Here is a 27561-nt window from a genome sequence, read left to right as displayed (position 1 = left end):
TCCCCACCACCAGCCACAGAGGACCAGCTGGAGCTGGGAGCTCTGGAGAGCACGCTGGAAAGGCTCTGCTGCCTCCTCTGATGTGGGAGACCAGGGACAGCAGCTCACCTGGCTGCCCGGGCTCTGGGACGGACAGCACGACCCGTGGCTGGGGTCCCGCACACACGAGCACGAGCCCTCCTGCATCCCTGCTGCGCTGCCGCCCGCGACCGAGCTCCTCACCTGAGCTGCTCATGTGCGCGGAGGTGAAGCCACTGAGCGTGTTGCGCCCGCTGGCGTCGGCGTAGTGCGGCATGGAGTTGATCACGGCCTGCAGGTACTTCTCCTGCTCCAAACTGGTGGAGTCCGTCTGCGAGGGTCCTAGGAGCAGAGCCACGAGCATCACCACTCTGCCACCGGCACGAGACCCGAGGAGGGGTCTGCAGCCCACTCCCGGCGTGGGCGCTGCCCAGGGGGAGGGGGGACGGGCACCTGCGGTGGGTGCGTTCTGGGACTTGAAGAGGCCCACGACGCCCTTGCCGTGCAGCCCCCCCGAGCGCAGCAGCACGGCCTTGGTGCGGGAGTTTCGCCAGCACACCACGGGGAAGCGGTTCTGGCGGTAGCAGCGGGAGATCCGCTGGATCGTGTTGTCCTGGATGCTCTGTGGCACGATGAGCAGCCCGGGGTAGCTGCAGGAGAGAGTGGAGGCTCTGCAGAGCCCAGCAGGGCGCAGCACGAGGCCCCCTCCCCTCCAGCTCCCACAAAGCAGGAAAGACCCCCGCTGTCCTCTCCTAAGCCTGCAGACCCCCCTCCTCAGCCACGGCCCTGCTGAGGCTCACCTCCGGCAAATGGCGTACATGCGGTTCACGGTGGAGATGCGGAAGGGCTCGTTCTTGGAGCGGGTGAGACTACTGCTGAGGGTGCCCAGCCCCATCCGCTGGTAGTCGCGGCAGCAGGCTCGCTCCACCAGGTGGTTGATGGTCATCTTGTCCGAAGGTTTGATGGTGGTGGTGGGGGTCAAAGTGCTTCTGTCCATCTCTTCAGACACTACGGAGACAAAGGGCAGTCTGGGACCACCCTCAGCACAGACACAGCGTCCCACATGCAGCTGGAGGAGACGGCTGAGCTGGAGACACTTCCCAACCCAGCAGAGACAGGACAGGGCAGGGCAGGAGCTCCCTCCCACCACCTTCACCTGAAACAGGAGAGCTCAGCTGCCCCGTCGAAAGGGCTGGGCACTGGACTTTGGGGTGAGAGCCCTTATTTGTGAGGTTAAAAGCACAAAGAAAAGTCAGCTGCCTGCGTACTGACGTCGGAGCAGATGTTTTTGGTGCTTTCACATTGCTTGATACCACTGAGAGATGAGGAACAGTCCACCACAGATCTGTTCAGTGCTGCTCCATCACACTGGTCTCACCTCCTCTCTCAGAGGAGAGCAGCCTCCTGGGAGAGGGGGGCAACATGGGCGATACCTTGGCTCCAGCAAGGCTTTCAGCCCAGGACACTTCCATCCAGGCAAAAATCACTCTCAGGTGGACACAACCCTTGGTGTCTGCCCTCCACAGGCAGCTTTCCTAATGCTCCTAATGCACTTCCTACTGGCAGAACTGGAAAACAACAACAGATCTCAAAGGCATCTCTTCTGGGCCTGAACGCAGCTGGTGTTTTTGTTAATAACTTAAACGATGGACACAGTGGAGGCTTGTAATGTTTGCAGCAGACCTCGAGCTGAAAAGCGCTGCAAACAAACTGGGGAGCAAACGAAAGGAGCAGAATCCAAAGTATCACAGTGAACAGAAGGAAAGATCCAAAATCAGCCATGTCCAGTCTGCCAGATCAGCCCCACATGCAGCAGGAGGGACTGGTCCCTGCAGACACTGCTCCCCACTGAAACCCTAAATCCCATCCACCACGTCTTCTCTGACAGGCTTTCCCACCTGGGAAGGTTATAATCTTCAACACTGAGGACTCCTGTCCCTTCCAGTCCCTTGTTACTCTCAAACCAGTCAAGCTCTTCTCATGTCTAACCTAACCTGGCTTGCTGCAGCTTAGTTCTGTGACTTTATCTGAGGAGCTGTGGCCACAGACCAAAGACTCCCTCCTCTCCGCAGGGCTCACTAGGTATTGGAAGTACGTTTAGCTGCTGACTGGCCACCACCAGCAGACGAGAGCTGGTGGACCGTCGAACACTGGGAGACGTGACTGTGGCAGCAATCCTCTGCACCAGAGAAGCTCCCACGCCTGTGTGTGGTCCTGACAGCCGAGACCTCTCCCAGCTGGAAGATGCTCTTGTGCCAGCAAACACCCCGCTCCCCGCAGCCTCCCTTCCCTGCTCAGGGTGCTCCCAACCTGAGATCTCATCCTCATTGTCCTCTGGGAAGTGCTGGCTGCTCCGCTGCTCCCACGTGGGCGGTGTGTATTTCTTTCGTGTCACGTACTGGCGGCCGATTGTTTTCTTGGCATTTTTCACCAGGTTTTTGGAGAGTGTCCTGGAACCAGAGAAGAGGTTGAGGCCAGCTAACACCACCTCCCACACGTACATGACCACAGCCCAGCGCGGCCAGAAGAGCAGCCCCTGAAGGGTTAGAGGCACCAACACTCAGTCACACCGAGAGCAAAGCAGAGACAGGAGCATCGCTCACCACCGGCTACAGGCGCGGGGTCAAAGTCACTGTCACCACAAGAGGGGAGATGTCACCTGCTAGCTCCCTGGCAGGGAGGAGCTGGCTCCTCGGCTGTAGGAGGGCACCAAGCCAGAGGCAGAGCCTACAGCACTTGCCTTCCCCTGGGGGGACTGGGGTGCCTGGGGAGGCTGGATGGCATAGCCAGGCTGAGCAGGTATCCCAGCCTCCCGATCCAAGGGGACACCAGCCTTGTCCCAGGCTCTAACGCCATCACCTCCGCATCAGAGCTCCCGCAGGCAGCGATCTGGCTCGTCCCCAGAGGAGGTGGGCTCCAGCTCATGGCAGGGGCCAGGGGATCCACCGCAGGGACGTTGCTAGCCCAGCCTGGACACAGGGCTGCTCCTCCCTGGGCAGAGGGGAGGCAGCTTGCGGAAAGTGACCTGCTCGATGCCACGTAAGGGCCAGGGAGAGCTGGGCTCGGCCGGTCCTGAGGGCAGCCCGGGGAAAGCAGAGAAGGGAGGAAACCTTCCGAAACCCACGGGTGATTAGGCTGCATGGTCAGAACAGGCTCTGCACGATGGAGCTCCAGAAAGCAGGAATTCCTGAAGGCAGGAATGGCCTGCCCACACGCAGGACCTCGCACTCATCACTGTCCCAGTGAGCCCCTGGGCTCAAAGGGGAACAAATAAAGGAGATTTATATCTCACATCAGCCAAGGAAGGGGCCACGTCCAACCCAGGGTAACAGCTACGCTGGTGCAAAGATTTCTAGAAATTCACCTTATCAAGACAGGGGCCAAAGTGAGACAAGGAGGTGCCTTGTTCTGCTTTGCAAAGCAGACGGTGAGGGAATCCAACTGCTCCCTACATTTACTAAGGGCAGGAAACCCTTAGGACTGAGGGAGAAAGCTGTCCTGAGAATAAATGCGTGGGTACGGAGGCTAGGAACAGGAGGGCTTTCTAACCAGAGAAACAAGATTTGCAGATAGTGTGGGGCACTGGAAGCAGACTTGGAAGAGGGTGAGAAAGTATATTTCACAAGTTCGGACAGACTGCTGAGACTGTGCCCAGGCCCGGAGCTGGGCCCAGCAGCTCTACAGGTCTCTGGAGGTTAGTGGTACAGGCACAGCTCCCTCAGCATGTCCTGGGATCCACCAGACTGCCACGGAGAACTAGGATGACTGACCAACTGCTGCCAGAGGCCGCGGTGCTGCGATGGTGAGAGCACAAACCCCAAACCTGAACGTCAGACCGGCCGCCTGGAAAAGGGCATTCCCCAAGTGACAAGCCCACAGCCCAGGTCGCATGCAGAGCAGGTGAGAAGAAACCCTGGGAGCAGTGAAGGCTGCAGCCTGAGCCAATGCCACCTCGCAAGCTCCCGCCCAGGGTGAAGGCATCTTACGTGGTTGAATGGCCAAGGTGCCCGAGGGACATGACCCCCACTGTCAGGCCCTGGAACATATCGGTCACCTGCTGGGAGCTGAGTCACAAACACACGGGAGAGACGCTTAGACTCCAGGGCACACCAAGCGTGAACACAGCAGCAACCAGACCCCAGCGCTACAGCACTGCTTAACCTAGCCAACGAGCGCAGGAGCAGGGTCTGGCCGCAGGTCAGCACCACACACAGAGCTTTGCCGCTGCCCCGCAGCACTTCCCATCCTCCGGCACAGCAGAGACTGCTCTCTCGTGCCCACTGGAACCTCTCCCGTGAGATGCCTCCTCGAGGCTTGCGCTGTTTTGGCCTGGGCAACAGGGCAGGGAGTGCCACTGAAGCAAACACCCCGTTTCCCAAGTTTGACCGATCCTCTGCGTGGGGCTGAGAGACTGCTGCCAGACGTGCAGCATGTCCCCCCTCCAAAGACAAATGGAGGTCCTGTGCATGGAGAGGTCTGAGCAAGGTAGGCTCAGGGACCCTGACCTCCAGCTCAGGAGTCCGTGCCCCAGCTCTTCTTGAGTGACCCCTGCTCAGCAGCTCTTTGCTGGGTGGACTGGAGGAGGGAGAGGAGAAGCCCTGCAGTGCCTGAAAGGGTCAAGCGCATCCCACATGCTGTTCTCCCCACAGCACAGGTACCTGAGCGAGGGGTTCTTCTCCTTGGCCTTGGGCTGCATGGCTTGCTTGGGTGACTGGCCCACGGTGAAGGCGAAGGTGCCACGCACGTGCTGGGGGTAGCGCAGCTTGTGCAGGTGCTTCCTGAAGACCTCAGCGCTGTCTGAAGCCACCTCCTCATCGAAGGCAATCTTCAGCAACTGCAGGAAGAGCAGAGAGCAGGCTGAAGGGTTGGTCACGGCATGCTCAGCACTGCTGGGCCGGGGACTGGGAAGGGCTCTTCCCACAGCACAGGGCAGAGCTCAGATGCCAGTCAGGAGCAGGGACCACAATGGGCACAAGCCAGGCTGGGAGGCTGCCCTGTCTGCCCCTCCGTGCCAGTTACTCCGTCCCAGATCCCTTCCTCCTTGACACCGCTCCGTACCCGGCACTACTGCTCCTGTAATGTCCCCAGAGCCCGGTCACTGCAGCCCTGAGCACGCAAGATGGGCAGGAAGGAGTGGACAGCACATTTTAGGTGCTCTCCTCCCAGCATTGCTCTACCTCCACAAATCTCTCAAAGATGTAAAATGCTGAATGACTACTCACATTGTGACATCTCTCCCTGCTGTATTTCTGTCCCCCAAGACCTGCTACAAGGTTTTGCAGAACCACCTCCCAGGGCACTGTGTGGGGACACCTCACACCTTCTCAGGGCTCCAGCAGCCACTGGAGCAGTTGGAAAGGAGCCCCAAGCTAACGAGCAAGAAGTTGCTCGCGTGTACAACAGGACTGTGACTGGAGCACCTCCCCTATGAGGACAGGTTGTTCAGCCTGGAGAAGAGAAGGCTCTGGGGAGACCTTCTAGCAGCCTTCCAGTACCTAAAGGGGGCCTACAAGAAAGTTGGAGAGGGACTTTTCATAAGGGCATGTAGTGATAGGACAAGAGGTAATGGCTTTAAACCGAAAGAGGGCAGATTTAGATTAGCTGTAAGGAAGAAGTTCTTCACTGTGAGGGTGCTGAGGCACGGGAACAGGTTGCCCAGAGTGGTGGTAGATGCCCCATCCCTGGAAACATTCAAGGTCAGGTTGGATGGGGCTTTGAGCAACCTGGTCTAGTAGAAGGCGTCCCTGCCCATGGCAGGGGGGTTGGAACTAGATGGTCTTTAAGGTCCTTTCCAACCCAAACCATTCTGTGGTTCTATGAACCAGTCTACCCCTTCCTCTGCAAGGGGGCCTCTGGTTCCATCCCTTCAGGTGCACTGTCACCTGCTACAGAGGTTGTCTTTGGTCCCCTCAGGAACACTACCCCCAAACCATGTCAGCCCGGGCAGTGAGTGCTTCGTCCCAAGGGATGGTACCAGCCATGGCCACGTACCTGCTGGGTCCCACCAGCAACGTGCTCCTTAGCTGAGGCAGTGCAACACAAAGGAGCAGCCCACAGCCCGACATGGTCTCACCTGGAATGTGCACGAGCGCAGCTGCAAGCCCTCCTGGATGAACTGATCCACCTGGGCCTGGATATTGATCTTCTTCTCTTTGGTCAGTGAGGCGATGGGGAAGGATCGGATCACCACCTGCTCCCCCACTGGGCACAAGCATGGGAACAGGTTAGCCACATCCTCAGCCCAGCACAAGAGAGTCCCATAGGATTAAAGCAGCCAGAAACAGGCTAAACATACGACAGCCAGCCCATGGCAACTTGTAGATGATGCCTAGGATGTGCATGAGTAATTTATCATCTACCAAAGCTGGACAGCAAGAGCAAGCACCTCCTTTGTAGTACTGGGAGCAACCATCAAGCTTGTGGTGGTTGCAGCAGCCCCCAGCAAAGCCCAGTGCTGGCTGGTCACTCACCCAAGGCAACCACTCAAGGCCCTTATCAGCAACTCCTGCAGCAAGGTGAGCTGCAGCCACTGCTCCAGGAGAGCTACCGGCCACCTCCTCCACAGGCATTACCAACCCCTGAAGACAGAAGATGCAGTGCACACAAGACTCTTACCCAGAGGGTCCGTGGGAGTGCCTTTGAAGATGATGCGGTAAGTGGTGAGGAAGATGGCTCCTTCTGCGGGGAGGAGAGGTGGACCACCAATATTCCCTCCAGCAGCTTCTTCCCGTCCATCAGGCATGAGGTACACACGGAGCCCTTCCATCACACACTCCTCACCCACCAACAGGTTGGGGCGCAGCAGCTTTGGCTACAGGGATGTACAACAGAAGTTAAGGCCCATGCAGACTGCGGAAGGGGAACTGATAGCCCCACACAGCACCAGAACCTTCACCCCACTGCAGCAGGCTGGGTCCATACCTTCTGGATGGGAGGAAGCCTCTTGCTCTCCCTGTGCACAGCATCCAGTGTCTCTATGTGCATCTGCACAATATCTGCGGACAAACATGAAGTTAGAGACTGGGAGCAAAGTCCTGCCCTACACACCACCCAGCAGGCTGCCAGCCTGCCCTGCAGCACTATGTGTGCCTTCTCTTGGCCTTCCCACTGCTTCTTGCAGAACCACCTCTTGAGCAGACCCCTGAGCTGATCTGGCAGGATCCCCAGTGAGACCACACGGCTGCCCATTCCCCAGCACTGCTGCAACTCTTATTACCAGGGATCATGACATGCAGCCCCTTGAGGTGCTCGTTGGTGACTCCACTCTCCGTGCAAACTTTGTCCACAAAGCGATTGATGAATCGCACCACGTAGTTGGCCACATCGGAACTCTCTGCATCCTCAAATCCACTTTCTGTGTCATAGCTCTCAGCCACGCTGCCAGCGATGCTGCCGTACAGGAGTAGGGAAGAGTTATTAACCCAGAACATCTCTCCTCTGCTGTAACCCACACCAGGCAGAGCCCAAGAGAGTTTCTACTCTTGATATGAACCCAGGAGAGCTTCCACTCTTGATATGAAACACCCCTGGGCACTGCAACCTGCATCAATCCTGATGGCAGCTGAATGATCCAGACGCCCCAGATACCGCACCAAGGAGCTCCCATCCCCAGCTCAGGTTCCTCTGGTGTCCCTGCAGCACGCCCCTACCAAGCTTTCCAGCCCTGCTTACCTGTTGGTGACAAAGCTGTTGCTGACACTCTCCACGTCCCCCAGCCCAGAGCTGCGTAGCAGGCGGTTCTTGCTGGTGTCGAGAGGCAGCAGCAGGTAGCTCATGCGGTTGGCATAGTGGATGGCCTGGCTGAAAACAGTGCTCTCCTCCTTCTGGATCAGCTCCTGCTGTTTCTCTCGGCTCATGGTGGGCCAGAGCCTCAGCTGCTCTGATGCTATCTCCAGGGCAGACTTGGCTTCCTGTGGCCCCTCTGTGCTCTCCTGAAGAAGTCAGAAGGAGATGTCAGGCATCTGCATGGACAGGAGACCTGCCAGCCTTCACCCCACTGTTCCCACAGGAATCTCCCAGAACCAGGATGCAGTCCCTCGGGCTGGTTCAGCATCCTTATCAGCCCATGGACCTATGGGGAGAGCTGCTTCTGCACAGCAGCCCTCCAGGGACGCTGGCACCGTTGTCACCTCCTCACCTCATCCGTGTGGTTCTCCTCGTTGTTGTCCAGGTACAAGGCTCGGATGTGGTTCTGCACATCACAGTAGAACATGGCCTCCCAGAACTGGATGTTGGTCCACACCACATGCTCCTGCACACAGCTGTAGGCAAACTGCGTGATGCCCGGGCTCAGTTTCTGAGGAGGCAGAAGGTGGAAAAGAGTTTCATACAAACATGGCCTTTGTGCAAAGCTCTCCTCTCCAGGTAACCCTTGCTCTAGCCTGTTGCTGGGAAAGGCAACATACCCTTGGGCAGGCAGGAGGGACACTTGCATCAGAGCTCCTCCAAGCATTCCCTGCAAACTCTTCTCAGATTTGCCCAGCACCCACCCAGAGCCCCACGGGGCCTCATGCTACAGATGCTTTATGGGAGGCAGAATCTCATCTCAGCCCAGCTTGACCAACAGATCAAGCTGGCTCTACAGAGCAGCCCAAGTTTCTGAGCACCCTTCCCAAGAGGTGCTCCAGCCATCTTGGGAGCCTTGGGCCCAGAGAACGGCACAGCCAGCCTGGCCAAGCTTGCAAGTGGTTGGAAGCTACTAGGCAGGACCCCGTACTCTGAGAATCACCAAGGGGACAATATGCCCTCAGCCTGGCTGCAAGGCTGGCTCTCAGTCCTTCAGCCTGCCAGCCTCTGCAGCCTCCAAGGAGTTCCGAGTTGGCGAGGGCTGCACAGGGGGTCAGGATACTCACTCGGCAGAAAGCGGTGACCAGTGGCAAGAGAGCAGCTGCAATCCCATGCTCATCCATGGCAGTGCAGTCCTGGGGAACAGAGCAGAGGTTACAAGAGGATTCACTGCAAGACGCCCCAGACCCACTCCAATCCCTGCACCATGCTGTCTCCCACAAGGGGAGACAAGCTCCTTCCTAAGAAACATGCTCTCCCCAGCCCTCTCCTACCTGCAAACAGCAGTTCATCATGCGGATTATGAAATCAAACTGCTGGTGATCCAGCACTGCCCGGTTCTGCTGCACATGCAGGTTCAGCTCCTGGGTCAGGCAGTGCCTGGCTGCTCGGCCCTTCATGGCACGCAGTACAGCAGGGAATAACTGCAGAGGAAAGAAGTTGTCATTGAGTAGAAGGACGGGGCCCAGCGGAGCTCTGGTCAGACAATGAGTTCAAAGGCAGCCCACAACAAGGAGGCAGAAGAGGGGCTTCACGTTCCAGCTGTGTTGGCTGACACCAGGGTGTTTAAAGACAGCTCATCCACACTTGGACATGGAGGCAAACCAGAGCAAAACCCCACGTCTGACCTGGGAGGTCTCTGCTCAGCAAGGCCAGGGAGGACCCCAGCCCAGTTATCTCCACGGGACAGACCCTGGGGGGCACCGGGAGATGCAGAAATAGTGCTAAGTTGGTGCAGCGGAGCAATCAGCCAAAAGCCCAGGGACACAACATGGTGAAACAGAGCTGAGAGGGGAACACGTGAACATACAGGAACAGAGCTGGTCAGCAGAGGTCTGGACATGGGCAGGGAATGTCCTCGCCAGTCTGCCATAGAGGAGAGGCAGAGCAACCCTCTCCCTCCTCCCTTTAACCACCAGCCCTCAGGAGCCCCCCTCACCTTTTTGGCTTCTAACATCTTGTTCTCAAAGACGTAAGAGATGCAGTTCCTGACGACCTCCAGGCGACGGGCACTGTTGGCCAGGGCATTGCCATTGCGCTCCATGATGGCAGCTGGGGAGAGAATCACCTGTTAATTCAATCAGGGCAGGACTTTCACCCCTGGGTGGGGAGAGATGGGTGCCCCCAACCCTGCTCTGCATGGGCAGGGCTCTGGTTTCCAACTGCTCATGCTGGAAGAATACTACGGGGTCTTCAGTCATCCCCTCATGATGGCTGATAAGACTCAAGGGAGCTCTAAGCAGCCCAAGGAGCAGAAGCTAATGGGGACAGTGCTGCCGCTTCTCCAGGGCATGTTTTGCTCACACAGGACCCTTGGACATGCTGTATTGTGAAATGGAGCCAGCAACACCATGGTAAAGCTCGTCCTGAGCAGGGTTTCTCACTGCACGGAAAGGCCCTCTGTGCACACGTACCGATGGGGGGTCCTGATGGCACCATGCATTTCTTCTCCGCCTTCACAGCAGGAGGAGCCGTCTGCAGCTTGGCAGTGGCCTGGTCAATGATCCACTGCACTGTCCCCTCATCCAAACGGGGAAAAGGCTTCTGGTGGAGGCGCAGGTGACAGCCTTCCGTGGGCTTCTGCACCTTGTGCATGGTCACCGCGGGGTAGGGGTTCTCCTGGCACAGCAAAGACAGTTTCTTTTCAGGCATGCAGCCATCACGCACCTCCCAGGGCAGGAGCCCCAGTGAGGCATCCTTCAGCAACCTCTGCTGCTCTGAGGCCGAACACTCTCCCAGCAGGTATTTACAGCCCCCAGAAACCTGCAGCCCTGAGGGCAGGCTGTCTGGGCAGCAGTACTGGCACATTCTACTCCCAGGAGCTGCATGGACAGCTCGCTTTGGCCCTGAACACAGCAGCAAGCAAAGCACCATTCAGGAGCTCTGTCCTGAGACAGCCGAGGGCCCCACAGGTGCTGCTCTGCTTTCAGAAGACCTTTGCTGGCCCACCCTGGATCAGACAACAAGCACAGTGGGTGCTCCGGAGCAAAGGCATGGAGTGCCTAATGCCCAGGCCACCTGAAACCGAGGAATCTCACTCCTGGGAGTGGCTCACAGCAGGCCAGACACTTCTGGGCCCATCGGCAGGTACCCTGCCACATGTGACAGCGCATGGGGACAGGATTATGCACTGCAAGCGTTAGTTCCAGCAAGAGCTTATGGAGGGAGGACAGACCAACCGGGGCTCCAACCCAGGCTCTCCCTGCCCTGTACCCCCTTCCGAGCAGCTTCCCCCTCCTGCACTCAGACCTCCAGGACTCACGTTTTTGTAAAGTTTCTCTGCCAGCTCCTTGATGTGCCGCAGTATTTTCTGCTTGTTCCCCTCTTCTGCACGCATGCGCTTCACTTCATAAGCCACAAGCTGGGAGAAGAAGAGATGGGTGAGAGGAGAAGCTGCCTGCTGGACAGGATCTGGCCACCCTTCCCATACCCCGGCTCCATCCTTGGGTGCAATGCTACAGCCGGAGTGTCACAGCAGATCCCTCGCTCAGTCCCTCGAGGGGCAGGGGGAACTGAGTGGAGCAAGGACGCATGGGACAGCCGGGCAGGGGGCTGCTGCTGCCAAACTGCCACTTACCTCATCAAACAGGTCGATCGAGCGGTACGGGGCCCCCCGCTCAGTCACGAAGCCAGCAAACGCCATGCCCTCCAGCACCTTGGTGAGGAAGTCATCCTCCGTCAGCCCCCTCTGCCCAAGGAAGGCTGCCTGGAAGAAGGGAGAGTGCACACTGTCAGCAGCACTGTCCAGGCATCAGTGATCCTGGCTGATGTGGCAGAGTAGACACCATTACTGCAGCAAAGGACAGGTGCCCATGCCGCATTGGGACCATGTCGCCTCCTTCCCCATCCCACGCAGGTGCAGGGACACAAAACGCGTGCCTCTGGCTCACAGCAGAGACACGTTTTCAGCAGGACATGCTTGGTGGCAAGCCAGCATCAGCCCCAGTGTGCACCCCAGGGGAAGCAGCGACACAGCTGCTGCAGGCTCCTTCTGGCAGCTGTGGCGAGGACCTCATCCAGAACAACACTTGTTCACTCCACCTCTTCCCCAAACACGGCTTTGAAGGAGCCTCACACCAGCACCACAAAGGGAGCCCGAAGCACCAGGTTTCCTGTGTCTGCAGAGAGCCCTCAGGACTCTCCCCTTGGCAGATGAGCGTGGGAGCTCATCCCACCCAAGAACCACTGGCTACGGCTCACTACGTGCCTGCAGGAGCAGCCAGTGGGGAACAATTTTTGCTCCTCCAAACACCCTCGCCCGCTCACTACACACCAACTCACTGATTGGGACGGGACAAGGGTGCTACAGCAGGGTCCGCTCACCCACAGCCCCAACGACACTAGGGACCTCCGGGCCACCATGCCACCTACGCTTGCCCTCCTCACCTCTCTGCGAAGGAGCTGGACCAGCCATGGAGCCCCCTCCATGCTGGAGCCACGGGCACTGCACCAGAACACAGACTGCTGAGTCCTGTGTCCCTAAACCCGCTGCGAGAGGCACAGATGTTGCTGTGGCCAAAGCAGCTAAATAAATGAAATTCAGCCTATTTTGTACTGCATACTGTTGCTGCAGAGAATATTTTATGAAATGGAAATTCATTATACTTGATTCACTTTATAGCAGTTTTATGAAAGGGCATTTTCTCATGTTTACTGCACGTTTATGATTTTATGGAACTACAGAATCTTTGTCGGGCACCTGCTGGGAATCTTTATTGAGCATAAAAATATGGCTAAAACCTTTATAAACACGCTGCTGACTTTAAATGTCAGAGGCTAAAGCACATTTTCCAGCACAGAGCAGCACTGGTGATGCACGAGCCCAGGCCACCCATGGTGTGTACACGCTCGCATCCACTCTCCTGGCACACTTTTGCGGGTACAAGGTGTTACCCCCTTGACCTCGCGGTGGGCTGGGCAGAGCGGGAAGGTGCAGGCAGCAGGAAGGTTCCTGCCTGCCCATCCTCAGCGACCTCGAGCGTGCAGCGGGGAGGGCACGGCTGCGTGACGTGGCCACACCAAGCTGCCACGCTCAAGTCCCTCTGCTCTCACGCCCCATCTGTTGCCTTCTCTTGCGTTAGGTGTCCTCCATGGATGCCCAAACACTTCAAGGTTTTCCCTGCTCTCCTTGCCCTGCCAGTCTTTCTGGTACAGCTAACAGCCCAGAAGCGCCAGGGAAGGCAGGCCCTGCCTCCTTCCTCTCCCCAGATCTTAAGAAAATCCCCAGTTCCAGGCCAGGCCATGAGGGACACCTTCTGTGAGCCTCAAAGGCTGCTTGACACCGAGGCACATGGGACGCCAGCTGCAGTGCATCTGACCACACACGGGCGTAAACAGGGAAGCGCTATCTGACCCACAAGACCTCGGGATGGTCAAGGACAAACAAGGGATGCAGGTGGACCCAGGAGTGATGTAGGAGAGGTCACCCACTGGAAACACAGAACTGTCTTCTACACACAGCTGTATTTGTGCAAACCTCTTCATTAGATCAGTTCATCCCAACCTCCTCTCAACTCACTTGGTCAAGAGTTACTCCACAGAACAGTTTGAAAAAATAATTCTGCCACGTGGACAGGAGGCCGTAGAGCAGACAGAGACGAGTCACTGCAGAAACATGCTCCCTGCCCTCCCTCACTGGCCAGGCCCCAAAGGCTTCCTCCCTTCCCCATCACACCGCTCCCAGCAGCAGCTGGTTTTCCCTCCAGGAGCTGCCTCCCCTGCTCAGACAAGAGCCAGGCTGGCAGACCCAGCGTGCCAGAGGTGCCTGCCAGCTCCTGCACGCGTGTGCCTGTGCCCGTGCTGGCGCCTCACCTTATGGAATCGGATGACCGGCTCGGGATGGATGCGGATAATGTGCAGACACCAACGATAGCCCTGAAGCAGCTGCGCGAACAAGCGGAGGAAGACAGCACGGATCTCCTTATCCTGCAAAGAGGGAAGGACAGCGTGGTCACAGCCTGCCTGGTCAAGCAGAGAGTGCAGACAAGCCAGTTCACCGGGGCAGGAGTTTACACCCAGCACCGAGGCGGGGGGATCAAACCATGTGTCAGGGTCAGTATCTGCTGAGCTGGGCAGGAAACTCGGCAGAGATTCCAGGCAAAAAGGGACATGGGAAGCTGGATTCATTGTTCTGCCTCCCCTTCACAGCACCTCCAACGCTGCACACAGAGGAAAGGGAGCTCTCGCAGCCCCAGGGTTTGCTGAAGCGCCCAAACATTTGGTGTCTGCCTCCAAGCACTGCTCCAGCGCGGCAGTAAACCTGGTAGCCCCTGACCATGGGCCAGCTACTGAAACGGCACTGATGGCTTCCAGGCCATGGCTTTGCCTTTTGCCATTGTGCTTTGCCTCTTAACTTCAGTAACACCGACATGGAGACGGGCCTGAAATTGTGCCTGTCCACTCCACGCCCAACAAACGGGGTGTCCAGCAGGGACGGCAACCTCACAGGAAGGGTCCCCCTTCCTCCCCGCTCCACTCACCTGCATTTTGAGAGAAGAAGCAGAAATCGTTGAAGGGGGGAATGCGAGATCTGCCACCTCCAGTTCTGGGTCCAAGACCTGCACAGACAAGGCACAAAGCATGCTCAGGCCCTGGCCCATGGGGGTCTCTACCTTCACAGCTAGAAAAAGCAAAGCAGCATTCCCCAGAGACCCAAAAATACCCACAGAAAAGGTCCAAGGGCCTTGGAAACAAACCTACAGGGCTGGAACCACCAGGTATCAGAAAACACTGTCACGCAATGGAAGCCTCAAGGCCTGATCCTTCCTCATGAAGCCCCGCTGCCCAGAGCACGGACCCCAGGCGCAGCTCGGTGGGCTGAGGGCAGTGGGGAAGGGGGAGCCTCTCCAGCTCTGCTGTATGCCGTGGGAGGGCTGGGGGCTCAGCACAGCAGGGCTGCAACAGAACCAGCCCCCTCCAGCTCCCCCCAGCCACAGTTGAGGAGCAGAAGCTGAGGCATGCAGCATTTGTTTGGCGCGGCTGTCCTGGGCACGCTCTCGCGTGGCCAGCGGTCTCTGGGAACATGCAAGCAGCCAGAAAAGCTTCGGGGCTGCAGCTGCTTCCTGCCCACAGGCTGGGAGCCAGCCGCCCGATTCCCAGAAATCTTTGGCGGAAGAACCCCCCCGCCAGCACTGCCACACACCAGAGGCCATCAGGATCAGGAAAGGTCTCCTGTGACATGGTCAGCAGGACCCCAAAATATGGACCTCTGCCCTCAGAGGAGTCCCTGCTGCTCCGTTCCCAGCTTCCCTTGGAAATGTGTGTCATTCCCAAGGTGTTTGCACCCTGCAGACGGGGGAAAGGCTGCAGCACTTACCATGGAGAGGGCTTCCCGGGTCTGCTGGAGTAAAGGTTCGGGGAGCAGGGAGATATGTACACACTCAGGGACATTCACCGTCCCGCCATCGAGGTCTGCGATAACAACATCCAGCTGGAAGTGGCAGGACAGGCATGAGACAAAGCCAGGCTTTCTGACACCCTCCCCACCACCTCCCGCTGGGCGACAGAGAGCTAGCAAGGGGGTAAGGCCAGCTCGGGAGAGGAGGGCTTAGGAACAGTGAATGTCTCCTTTCCATCTTCTGTGAGCACTCTAGCCCTCAGTAGTTATTTTGTCTTACCCATTGTTACCAAACACAAGCATTTGCCAATACACAAGCTATAAAGGGATCCCATCACTCCCTCCAACGAAGGCGGCAGAGGGAGGATAACCTGGCAGGAGAGGGATGCAGCTTTGCTCAGCAGGCACCTGCCCCGACTTCATGGCATCACACTCCTTGGCACCTTATCAGCCTGGGTGAGGTGTCAAACACTGACCCCGGCCCAACACAGAGGCCGTGGTGCTTAACTGAAGTGGCATGCTGCAGTTTGTTCAGAAGGCTGCACGAAAGCTTGTTTCAGTTTACATCAGACTCATTATGCTTTGATTTAATTCAGTTTCTGAACTGAAGTCTGAAGTGCCAACACAGCCTCTTGGACCAGCGCTGCCAGCCGAGTTTCAAAATCAAATCCTTGGTTAACCCCAGCCATTCGTGTGCAGGCTCTGCGGCGCAAAGCCCCGACGGCGCGTGGCCCAGCCAGCCCTGCTTGGCTTGTGCGGCACTTTTGGACCACAGCCCGGGCCGGCCGGCCTGAACAAGCAGAGCCTGTGCGAGCCGGCGTGCTCAGCCTGCTGCCCCAGGCACCCTCAGGACAACGTTTGCTGCTATCTGAGACTGCTGGCACACGACCCCTGCTTCTTCCTTGGACCGCTTCTGCTCCCAGAACAAGGGATGGGGTACATGGCATCTCACCAGCTCCTGCGTCTCCGACTGGAAGATGGAGTGGACTCCAATAATGAAGGGTGTTGGCGTGCTCAGTACCTCAAGGAGCTGTGCAGGCAAGATGGGCACATACGTGAAACTGCAACCAAAAAAGAGCATCACTGTAGCCAGTCGAGCCTTGTCCTCTACCCAAGCACGATCCTCGACACCAGCTGATGATCCCCCTCCAGAGCTTGTGGGGTGACTATGTCTCCAGGAAGGCAGACTTTCTCCTAGGACTCTCAGCCCTTCAGACAGTACGTGCCCTACAGCTGTGCAAGGTTTCTGAAGGCTTGTGGACACTGACCACGATCATTCTCTGGCCCTGGAGTTATAATCTAAGTCTGACTGAGGGATAGGTTTCCAGCAGAGCAATTTAACTCCAAAAGAAAGCTTTCTTTGGAATACAAATAGCCTTTCTGCAGCCTGGGGGTATGGCAGGCCAGCGTGGAAACAGTGCGACAGGAGCTGGCAGCAACAATGGCCTGTCTATCTCAACTGTCCTACTTGGGAGATGTGCAAACAGCCCCAGTGGCAGCCAGTCTGCGAGCCGGAGTCCTCCTCCCCAGCTGGGCCCCGTGGGACAACAGCATCACCAGCTCCCCAGGGCTGGGGTGAGCAGGGTGCCAGCCATCCCACAGAAGTCACCACGGCGGCTTGGCCACCAACCGCCGGCACCTTAACAAAAGCCCTGTATGCGCATGCCCCTTTCTAGGGAGGGCAGAATTTGCACCACGGCTTTCTGGAAGCCTCTCGGTGTCCAGCCCCTGCATTCAGCGAGACTTTGTGCCCAGGGCTGGGACAGAGGGCTGCCAGCAGAAGCGGTGCACTGGTGCTCTGTGCTCTGCACAGGCTGCAGTGCAGCTGAGAGAAGGGAAAGGGGACAGATTCTGGAGAGATAAGCACCTCTGGCCTCACCTGACAGGCTTGCTTCCCTCTGTCAAGAGTTGCCACGGCTAGGAATAGTGCATGCCAGCAGCTCCTGGAGCTACAGACACTGATGGTAATACCTCACTCCCTGCTTCCAGTCCTAGAGTCCTGGTCTTACACTAGAGAGAAGGGAGGCTGGGCTGGAAGCTTCACACCCCTTCACTGCTGTGGACAAACTCTGGAATTACATTGCTGTGCACGCCAAAGGCTTCAAGAAAGGGGCTTTCAGCACAGCTGAGACCTGTGGGCATTCACCTGCCCCTTCAGTGGCAGTGCCCAAAACACGGCTAGTTACCAGTCATACTAGCTATGAAACCAGGAGGCAGCGAGGGCATGAAGGAAGGGGGAGCAAGGACGGACTCAGCAGGCCCTAGCTGCTTCTACATTACCATCAGAGGGCTGAGGGGCTCAAGGAGCAGTGGGGTTCCCTCACCTGTACTTGAGGGGGAACATAAGCGCAAGGAGAGCCCGGCAGGCATCCGTCAGCCTCTGGTAACTGCTGGAGAGAAACAGGATCTTGTGTTCAGTAAGCGCTGCACAGAAGAGATACAGCACATTGGTGATGCCTGGGGACAAAGGGAGAGAAGAGCACTCAGAAATGAGGGTTCCCCTCTCGCACCCCACCAGAGACCACTAAACCCCACCCGAGCTGGATCCCACTCCCCATCTCCACATTCCACACAACAGAGGAGTTAAAAATCCTCCCAAAAAGCCGCTTCTGGGTCACCCAGGTACACCCTCCCCCAAGGAAGCCCCTCTCCTGAGAGAAATTCAGCAGCCCTCCTGAGCTGCCAGTGTCCTTTAATCATAGGCACAAGGCTAACAGCAGCGCACCTCTGGGCACTCCTTTCTGCCACCCAGGCTGTTTCTTATGAGAGCTGGCTGCACGTCTTGTGCCCAAGCTGCCAGTGTCCTGCCCTCCTGGGAAAGGGAAGGCAAGCAGGACTGGGGAGGGCTCAGTCTGAGGTGGCTGCAGCTGGAAGAGAGCCCTGAGCTGACAAGCCAGGCTCAGGAGTGTGGTGGGAAGAGACGTGCAGGGAACTCCAGCTCAGGACTCGGCCAGCTGGCTTTGGCACCGGACCCGGTGAGAAGGAGGCGTGGGGAGAAGTCTCACCAAGCTGGCGGAAGAGCAGGGCCACACTGCAGCTGCTGACGGGAAGCGAGTCATTGATGGGTGTCTGGATCACCTGCCTGTCCCCTGCTCCCAGAGAGATCGTCCTCTGCAAGAGAAAACAGACCTGGTCACTGGGCACCCACCCAAGCAAGGGGTGAGCACAAGCACCCAGGGCAAGCCAGCTGCCCCGCTGTCTCTCCAAGCCAGCGGCAGCCTGAATCCCCCCGGTGCGCAGGGCCAGGGCGACCGTGCCCTTGGCACAACCCTCGTACCCAACGGGGCAGCATGTCCTACCACAGCACACGGCCTCACGGCAGCACAGCTGGAGCAAGGCTGCTGCGGGAAGAGGGAAGAAGACCCTGTTAACAACACACATCGCGTGCTTGGCTGGGGCCACGGGCTAAGCGGAGGAATGACACCTGCTGAAACAGCTGGCAGTCCCAGCCAGCCCTAGCAATTCCTTGACAGCTGGCAGAAGGCAGCAGCAAGCCCCAAGACCCGCACTGCGACACAGCACACGAGGGCTCTCCAGGACCTCGCTGCCAGAGGGGAACAGCTCTCCTGCACCATGTCCAGCCAGCACTGCCAGGCAAAGGTGCAGCACCAGCTCTGCAGCCTCTCCCATCGGACAGGGTGCCTCATCCAGGCAGCGTGAGCAGGCCCTGATGGCTCCCGGTCGGAGGGCTGGGGATGGACAGAGTGGGCACAGTCTCATTGCTTCTTCTCCAATACAGTTTGTTTCCCAGACCTAAGCTCATTCCCAGTGGCACGGGGAAGCCTACACGTCCCCACCCTCTTCCCAGGCTGCAGGGGCTGGGGCAGAACCAGATCACTGGCCCTCTTTTCCTCTTTCTACACCTCTCTAGGGAAAACACTCCTCTGCAATAGCAGGTTTCGCCATGCAACCCACCTCCTTACTCAGCCCCCTGCAGCCACAAGAGCTCACGCCACCGCAACAGCCTAGAAATCTGCTGAACGCCGCCATTCTGGCAGAGCAGAACAAGCACCCCTGACCTGGTCTTCCAGACCAGGCCACCACGTTTTTCACAACCCCCAGGAGAGTGCACTCATGGAGACACAAACAGCGCACAGCCAGTCTGCTGCAGTACAGGAAAGCAACCCCCTTCCCCAGAGCCCAGGCACACGTTCCCTGCTGCCCGTCAGTGCAACACACACAGACGCACACCCAAGGGTGCTCTGATAGAGATGAACAGTGCCCAGGCTTCCACCACTGCGCTAGCTGCAGCATTTGCCACCCTCAAGAACAATGAAAGAGAGGCGGCTAACGAGGACAGACCCAATGAAAGGAAAGGTGTGCGTACCGCTGCTTCGTCGTCCGCGTCAAGCTGAGATAGAGACAGACAGAGATAGCACGGTCAGTTAGAAACACACAAAGACAGCAAGACAACAGGGAAGACGAACACAGGCAGAGGCCAACAACAAGCAGGGACCGACACTCTTGGAGAGGAGAGATGCACGCACACATAAAGCAAAAGCAATAGCTACTACACTGGAAAAGAGCGTTTGGACACAGCAGAGCAGGTAAAGCACGGGAAGGGAAGTGCCACCAACACACTGTCCTCCCTGTAGCACACTACTTGTTCCCACAGCACAGATCGATCCTGCAAGAACTGGGAGGTGACAAATAATTGTGCCAAAAAGCGCTGTTCAGTGAGCCACAGCGGCTCGAGAAGCCGCCTTGGTCCAAACAGCCTCTCCTCTCCCATACTGCCGCTTACACATCTCACCAGGGAGAAACCAGATGGAGTCAGACAGATCTGGACAGATCCTGCAGGAATGCTATTGCTCTTGCCCTCAGCCAGAGCAAACCCGGGACGCTTGGCACGCAGTCACAGCCCCCTGGGTGCGGGCAGCACCCTGCTTTCTTCTCCAGAGGACTCGGATATGACTGGCATCCATCCCTCTCCTGCAAATAACAGGACCACTGCTGGGCCCTCCCAGGACCTGCCTCGCTCTGGATTATTAGAAGAAGCACCAAACCTATGTCGAGCCGTGACAGCAGCCCAAGGGGCACCAATTCTGCCCAGCAGAAAGCACCTGCCCAGGAAGCCTGCACAGACACACAGGTTCAAGACAGCAGCTTCCCCTCAGGGTCACGGACCACAGCAGTGGAAGAAACCTCTGTCTCTAGGCACCAGAGACCTGTAGTGCTGCCCCAGCCTTGCAAAGGCTCCTCCACTTGGGCAGAGCCTTCTCTTCTCACAGCAAGAGAATTAGATGGCATTTTTTGCTGGGGGAAGTGGAGCTCAGCTGAAAGTGAAGCCACAGCAGGAGACAAATGCACATCCACAGTTACATTCCAGGTGTTAGCATGGCAGAATTCCTCCAGGGCACTACACTGCTGTCTCCAAATACCTCCTGCCAGAGGGTGCAGCTGGGCTCTCTTCACTTCTGTCATCTCCAAGTCAGCTTCAATTAGCCCTTCCTTACCCATCTGCTGCTCACATGAGCTAGACTGAGCCCAGCTGGCCTTCCTAGAGCAGGAGGAAGACTGCAAGAGGAACACATGGCTCAGAGGGGAAAAACAGGAGGGTTCTCTTTGATGGCCTCAGTTCTGGGCACAAGCGAGGCTGTTGCTCCTCAAGCCCTGTCCATCAGAGATGTCAGCCATGCACACGCACAAGCCAGTGGTTTGAGGAGAGAGCTCTGAGCTGCTCATCTGGCAAACGTTAGCCTTGCTTGGCCCATTTCCCTAGAGCTGACTTGTCCCCGCTCTCACAGATGACCCATGACCACTTGGCTCTGGAGCAGCTCTCCAGGCAATCAGACAGGGCTGAGTGGAGGAGCAAGACCTCCCTGATGCAGCAATGACCAGAGACCATGGCAATTGTTTACACAGATTGATCAGTGACTACGTAAGCCAGTTGGTGGTTGAGCCACCCAGTACTCCCTCCTGGAGGGAGCAAGGAGCCAAGACCAAGCTGCCTAGTCATAGCAAGCTGTAGCTAAGCAAAGCAGCAAGATCTTCTCAGCTGATCTAGGAGCTGAGCAGCTCCAAATCACAGAGGTTTGCTGTTTCTACTCTTAAGCACTTGGGAAGGCACTGTCTGCACTAGCCAAGCACCTGCCAGTAGCAGTGCACTGTGGCAGCTGCTCAGTTGCCAGTGCACTGAGCCAGACTCTGCCCACAAGTCAAATCAGCCTTGCTCAGCTCACCCCAGCACAGCAAAACCAGACTACAGCTGAGCAAAAACATCCCTGCTTCTGTCAGAGCTGCTTAGGAGGCAGAAGCACACAGAGGTAAGAGGGAAGGGGCAGGTTACCCACCTGAGCTCCCCCGGTGATGGGGATGGTACACGTCAGGAGGTTCCCAATAACGTTCTCCAAGGACACGCTCAGTCCGTCCACGTAGATGGTATAGATCAAACCCAGGCTGTTCTGGAGAGGAAAGCACAGCACAGCTGAGCATCAGGGTGGGAAGCAGACGTGTACAGGTGCAGCTGGGGAGGGGCTCCAGTTTGGAGCACCGTCGCATGGAGGGGCTCCCAGTGCTTGACTCCAGACAGAAACACACCCTGTGACAGTCAACTGTTGGGTCCAGCGCTTGAAGTCTTCCCCCTCAGACCTCTCACAGTGAGTCTTCATCAACAGGGACAGGATGTTTAACATGTGCTCAGTGTGCTTCCAGCCAGCAGCACCTCCCTATCCCAGCACCAACACCACCAGAGCCATCCCCAGACATGTCCCCTGGGCTAGAGTTTAGCAGGAGCAGCATGGAGGGGGTTCAAAAGCTCCACACAAAGAGGCTTCTCCAGCACCCCCAAGCACTCTCCATCCCTGCGGATTTGCATCAAGTCTCACAAAAACCTCAAGCAAGGGATGGGAAGGAGACCCACTTCTCCATTGAGGGCTGGCCCAGACACGTGGCTGGGTCCTGCTCTGCTTGCTGTCTGCCCACCAGGCGCATTTGGGAAGCAACATCAGCTCCAGCACAGAGGGGCTTAGGGGGCACAAGCACAAGGCAGCGCTCAACACAGCTATAATATGCAGATGAATAAGGAATTTGAGGAATTTGTCTTCAAGGCACCCTCTGGGTGTTTTTGTTTAACTCAAACCATCTCCCCATGTCAGTGAGGAAAAGAGAAAACACAAATACCAGGGCTTTGGAGGGAAGGGGCTAGGCAGGCTACTGCACGCTGGAATAACCGCGTGAAGAGCAAGCTCACGCTCCTGCACGTTCACGAACAGTGGTGAAGGCTCCTGGCGTAACGTGTGTATGGTTTGACCTCACCTTGAGCAAGTGGCAGACTCTCAGTCCAGCACTGTGCTGACCAAGAGGACCAACAGATCCAGGTCTTGGGCTAGAGACCTCTAATCAGAGAGGACAAGGAGCCACAGCTCGAGTCTTGGTCTGGGGAAATAACAGGCTACACTTCAAATTTAGCCAGTGAAATCCATCTGTTCACCCAAAGGGCAGGTTTTCCACCTGTCGTCCTTCTCCTGGCTGGGACAGGGAACAGCAACACGAGAGGCAAACCCCACTCAACAGGCAAACACACCATGTCCTGCCATAACCTCAGCCTGAAAGCAGGGCTGCTTCATCTTCCCTCGAGCAGGTCTGAGGCACATGGCACTCGCTGCTGTGGAGCAGAGATCCTGCTCCCATAGCTGCCACGCTCAGAGACCTTCTGGGGACACCCAGAGACATTTCTGGGTTTGTGTCACAGCTAAGGGGGAAATGACCCAAGGCCCAGAACAACAGGACTGTAGTGCTCTTGTCACTCATCTGTTCCTCAAAAATCACTAAGGTGAATAATTCAAGCACGTGAGCAATAAAATCAGGCAGCCAAACGCACAACGCAAACATTACTGGACCTCCTAACAAAACTAGCCAAGGAAGATGAGCGGCTGGGTACACAAGGACCAAAACGAGCCAGGAACCATTTCAGTGAGGTTCCCCAGGGGACAAGCTCTGGCAGGAAACGTCTGTCTTTTGGAACAAGTTAGCTGACCCGCTTTCCTCCAGAGTCATCCCCAAGAACAACCAGCCTTTGCCCAGCAGGAGAGCAGCAAACGCTGCAGCCCAGCTGATCTCGCTCTGCTCTCCCAGGCTTGAGAAAATGAATGGCTCCCGTGTGTTAGAGAATTCCAGCTCCATGGATGGCCAGGCATGGTAAAGGCCATTCCAGATGTGAGGATGACCATACGATGCAACTGCTTGCAACAAGGGAAATGGACGGGTGATGCAGGCTCATTTCTGTTCATACACTCCCTTTTATCTCAGTCTTACTGCTCCCGCTTGCTGGAAAGGAGTTGCTGTTTTAACACTACCTATCAGCCTAGGCTCAGAGAACTTTCCCAATAAAATACCTAGGTATACAGACCTTTTTTACTGCAAGGGTGGTTGAACACTGGCACAGGTTGCCCAGAGAAGTTGTATAGTCTCCATCCTTGGAGATACTCAAAACTCAACTGGACGATACCCTGGATAACCTGCTCCAGCTGACTCTGCTCAAGCAGGGGTTGGGCCAGAGACCTCCAGAGGTGCCTCCAACCTCAGCTACATGGTTTGGGCTGTGAGTCTGTGAAGCCCAAAGTCTCTGCTGTTTGAAGCAGCTCCAGGCCAAAGAACAGAGTGATTTTATTATTTTCCCCCCCCCCGTCAGTTATTAATGCCTTCAGCACTGAATGCCCTGAGGGAACACCATGTGCTCCCATTTACAGAGCGGGCTGTGAACAAGAGGTTCAAGAACAGGGCAGAGCCCAGAAGCAATACCCTCGCAGTGGGAGGGGAAAAAGGAAGGACACAGCCTGGCCTGATGGAGAATACTGCCCTCCTACAAGCCCAGCACCTGGGCAACCTAGCAGAGAGACCATCCTAAACGCCAGGTGCATTCCTCCTTCAGAAGGGAGCACCAAGGCAGGCAGCCTGCTCGGTCTGGAGGAGGCTGCCCACACCCCACCAGCCCCAGCCGCAGAGCTGCGGACACAATACACATGGAGGCAGTTTGTAAACACGCCAGCTTGCAGCCCATGCCTTCCCAAACCTTTTACAGCCACATAATGCAGCACATTTAAAGAAAATAAAGGTGGCAAAGACAAATACTCCCACAGGAACGGGCTGTTCTTCACGGTTTTTCTATTAACAAAACTGGGTCAAGGCCATCAGCTGCCCGGTGTGGCCAAGTCCTTGTTTTGCTGTTCTGCAGCCAGCCGTTCAGGTTCAGCGTACAGCTGCTGACCCGGCTCGTGGAGCTGGACCGGGATGTAAAGACCAGGCTGGGGACAGGCTGCTCTCCCATGGGGTGCTGTGCCAGGTTGCTCCTACAGCTGCTGTTCCTGGCAGTGACTACGTGGCTCCTGGTTGCTCCCAGAGCCAGAAGGTCTTTCCTAATGTTGCTCTCCTCTCCCTCCCGAGTAGGGGCCCTGCTCCCCCCGACCCAGCCGCAGCACATTTCGGACTTACCCTGAACACCTCCGCGTGGTCCAGCCGTGACACCAGCACCAAGCTTTTGGGAGCAAATAGCTGCGCGGGTTGAACAGGAGACGATGGCTCCTCTTCCTCCTCCTCCCCTTCACCATTCCTGGGGTGGCTCTGAGGCTAGGGAGACACACAGCAGCCAAGTCCCAGGGTTAGGAAAAGGATGCTCTTCCCTCTCCCAAGCCCCTGATGCCAGGGTCTGGATTCCTCCGACACAGAGAAAGCAGGAACCACTGGCCAAAGCCAAAGGTAGCTGGATGCCTCCCCACCAGTGCTGCTGACCACCTTCCCCAACCTGACCCTGGCAGCCCGCAGTACCTGTGTGCTCTCGACGGCCTCCCAGAAGGTGAAGCAGGCGCAGTAATGCCGCTCCGAGTTGATGTCGGTCAGCACAGCCACAAAGAAGGAGGGGGGGTTCCTCTCCGTGAAGAGCTGCCAGCCACTGGGCTGGCAGAACTGCAAGAGAGGGCAGGGGATGGCAGTCAGAGGGGCTGACCTGCCCGCACCGCTGCCCCTCGCTCCCCTGCATCGCTTTGGCATCGGAAGCCAGGAGCTTTGGTGGGCTGGACGATGCAAAGCAAACCACCAGGTACCAACACCACCAGGTACCGGCTCCCAGGGACAGGGAGCTTGGTGTGGCAGCACATCACTGATAGATTATGTAGGGAAATGGCTGTGCCACCTTCCCCAGCACATGCTGCAGCTGCCGTGGTCTGGGAGCAGGGAGAGCACTGGCCAGAGCCCCCCCCACCATCCCCTCTGTGGGGGAAAACTTGACAGGCACCTTCCTCTCCTTTCCGCAGGGACAGCAGGAGCAGCCTGGGACAGCAGGAGCAGCTTGGAGAAACCCAAGCTGGGAAGAAGGGTGACGGGACACCTTGGCCAAGCTGGGCACCCTCTGCCACTCTGTGCCCATCTTAGAGCTGCAGAAGCTCCCCCAGCACAGCGGCTGCGAGGAGCTGGGCTGTGCCGTGCAAGGCGGCTACCTGCAGCCAGCACCGAGCCTGCGAGGCTTGCCAAGGCTCTGCAAGGTCTCTGCAGCCCACCGAGGTGCCAGGCGACTGCACGCACAAACTCGGGGAAGGAAAGGCGACCCACACGCTGCCAGGGCTGGGGTGAGCTCCCCGCAAGGCAGGGCTGGGCGTCCACACCAGGAGGCGGCACTCCTGACTTTGGGCAGGCAGCTGGAAAACACCCGGCCCAGGCCGCACCAACACCGCACTTCAGGCAGCTCCGAACACCGTTTTACCGGTTTCTGGGGACTTTCCAAACACCCTCCCAGGGCTGGTGGGTAATTCCAGCCAGCAGCCCCAGGACTCCCCCTTGGTTTTGAAGTCTCAAGGGATTTTTCAATATTTCCTCAGCATCTGCATTTGGCTGGTGAGGAGCTGTGGAAAATTCCCGAGACTTTTTGGACCTCACTGAGAGCAGGACAGCTCGGCTCCTGGGGCCGCGGCCTGATGCACTCTGAAGATGCAACTTGAGCAAAACGGAGGATGAGAATAAGGCGGCAACAGGGCCAGGCTGGCAGAAAGGGCTGACACGCTGCAAAGCTGCAGAAATCCCTGCTCCAGCCCAAACCCTTGCAAATCAAAGCTGTTTTCAACCTGGTGAAGTTTTCCAGCTATTCACCGCTCTCCATGCCCAGTGCCGCACTCCACGTGCGTGCACACACTGCTGCACAGACCCAGACCCTCCTCCCCTGGGCAGCCCGGTGCAGCCGCAGCTGTAAGAGCTGGGCATCAGCTGCAGTGCAAGAGCTCGGCTTTCTTCAGCTTCCCAGGTATGTCAGCGGGAAGGAGGTGAGGCAAAAGCACTCGTGCAGCTGCGTCCCAGACTCTGCCATGTATGTCCCTGTAAACCTGCGTCCCAGGGCCTTTCCTTCCTGGTGCCATTTTTAAACAAGGCTGCCTGCTGCCTGGCTCCCCTGTCAGTCCGCAGGAGGAAAGTATGGCTCAGGAGCTATCAGGGTAAGTACACAGCATCACTCTCCCAACCAGAGAGTTCCTCTCCTCACTGGGCTCCACAACCAACTTATAGCTCACCGCTCTGCGCAAACGCTTCATTGCAGAAATGATGAGACCAAAGCACACAAAGCTGCTGCACTCAAGGAATTTGCTGCTGGGTCCCACCCAGCACTTCCCAACTGCCACATCCCAGTGCAAAGAGAGGGATGCACTCCATGACCGTGGTATCAAACCTTCCCTGCAGAGACAGGTGCGTACAAGCCAGATGTTGGGGGTCAAATGTGCTCATCCAGAGGCCTGAGAAATGGAACTCCAGATCCCCTGGACTGCTCCTCTACCAGGGAACCCCAGTAGGACATCAACATCACCACCACTGGTGGGCACAGGCTCTGCTCCACTCCCCTGGAGTCACGCTGCCTTCTGTGCCAAGGAACCTCAGCCTATTTCAGAGACAACTACACCACTGCTAAATGGGCACATGGAAACAATGGCATGACACGAACGTGAACGCATTTCAGCCTCTTCACTCGGGGTTACACCTGCTCAGGCCAAGGCATGGCTCCACCACCTTCTGCCCCCAAAGTATGAGCTCAGCGAGGACCACCAGAGCCCTCGGTCCTACCACGGGAGGTGCAGGAAGCTCCTGACACCCACCTGGGCTCCAAGCACCAAGTCGCCTGGGACTCTTCCTGAGCCATGGGATAAGAAGTCAGCTTCCTAAAAACAGCACCTGCAGAGAGCACGAGTCACTTCAAACCACAGCAGGTGACACCCTGGATCAGGTCATGCCACTGGGGTACACGGATATGCCCCGGCTATGTCCCAGAGTCACTTGCAACACAGATTGATTGCACTCGGCTCCTCAGCTGGTTTATCCTGCTGAAGTCACCATAAAGCGCCCACGTGTTTGTAAAGCACCAGGCACACAGCTGTCTGACGTCCACAACTGCTGCCTCATTTCAAGCTAGATCCTCCAGGAAGGACAAACATCCTCCATGAAAGATGGGC

At 57.2% G+C, this 27561-nt stretch overlaps 1 protein-coding gene across 1 annotated transcript in view; it reads right to left on the bottom strand.

Moving 5' to 3' along the window:
* SBF1 (SET binding factor 1) overlaps positions 1–27561 on the bottom strand; it is an 85158-nt gene that overhangs the window by 8198 nt on the left and 49399 nt on the right. Inside the window, 26 exon segments of the mRNA XM_075024481.1 lie at positions 223–360; positions 472–668; positions 819–1026; positions 2329–2468; positions 4677–4852; positions 6092–6219; positions 6634–6829; positions 6940–7013; positions 7235–7407; positions 7690–7949; positions 8156–8314; positions 8871–8939; positions 9078–9227; positions 9743–9855; positions 10218–10422; positions 11066–11164; positions 11381–11509; positions 13615–13728; positions 14283–14360; positions 15119–15232; positions 16092–16200; positions 17464–17596; positions 18145–18250; positions 21433–21543; positions 24572–24706; positions 24905–25042. Of these exon segments, the coding sequence (XP_074880582.1) occupies positions 223–360; positions 472–668; positions 819–1026; positions 2329–2468; positions 4677–4852; positions 6092–6219; positions 6634–6829; positions 6940–7013; positions 7235–7407; positions 7690–7949; positions 8156–8314; positions 8871–8939; positions 9078–9227; positions 9743–9855; positions 10218–10422; positions 11066–11164; positions 11381–11509; positions 13615–13728; positions 14283–14360; positions 15119–15232; positions 16092–16200; positions 17464–17596; positions 18145–18250; positions 21433–21543; positions 24572–24706; positions 24905–25042 (3652 nt within the window).

Source organism: Buteo buteo, chromosome 4 (genome assembly GCF_964188355.1).
Source record: "Buteo buteo chromosome 4, bButBut1.hap1.1, whole genome shotgun sequence".
In the NCBI taxonomy this organism is placed as follows: domain Eukaryota; kingdom Metazoa; phylum Chordata; class Aves; order Accipitriformes; family Accipitridae; genus Buteo; species Buteo buteo.
This window is presented reverse-complemented; position numbering and strand designations above follow the sequence as displayed.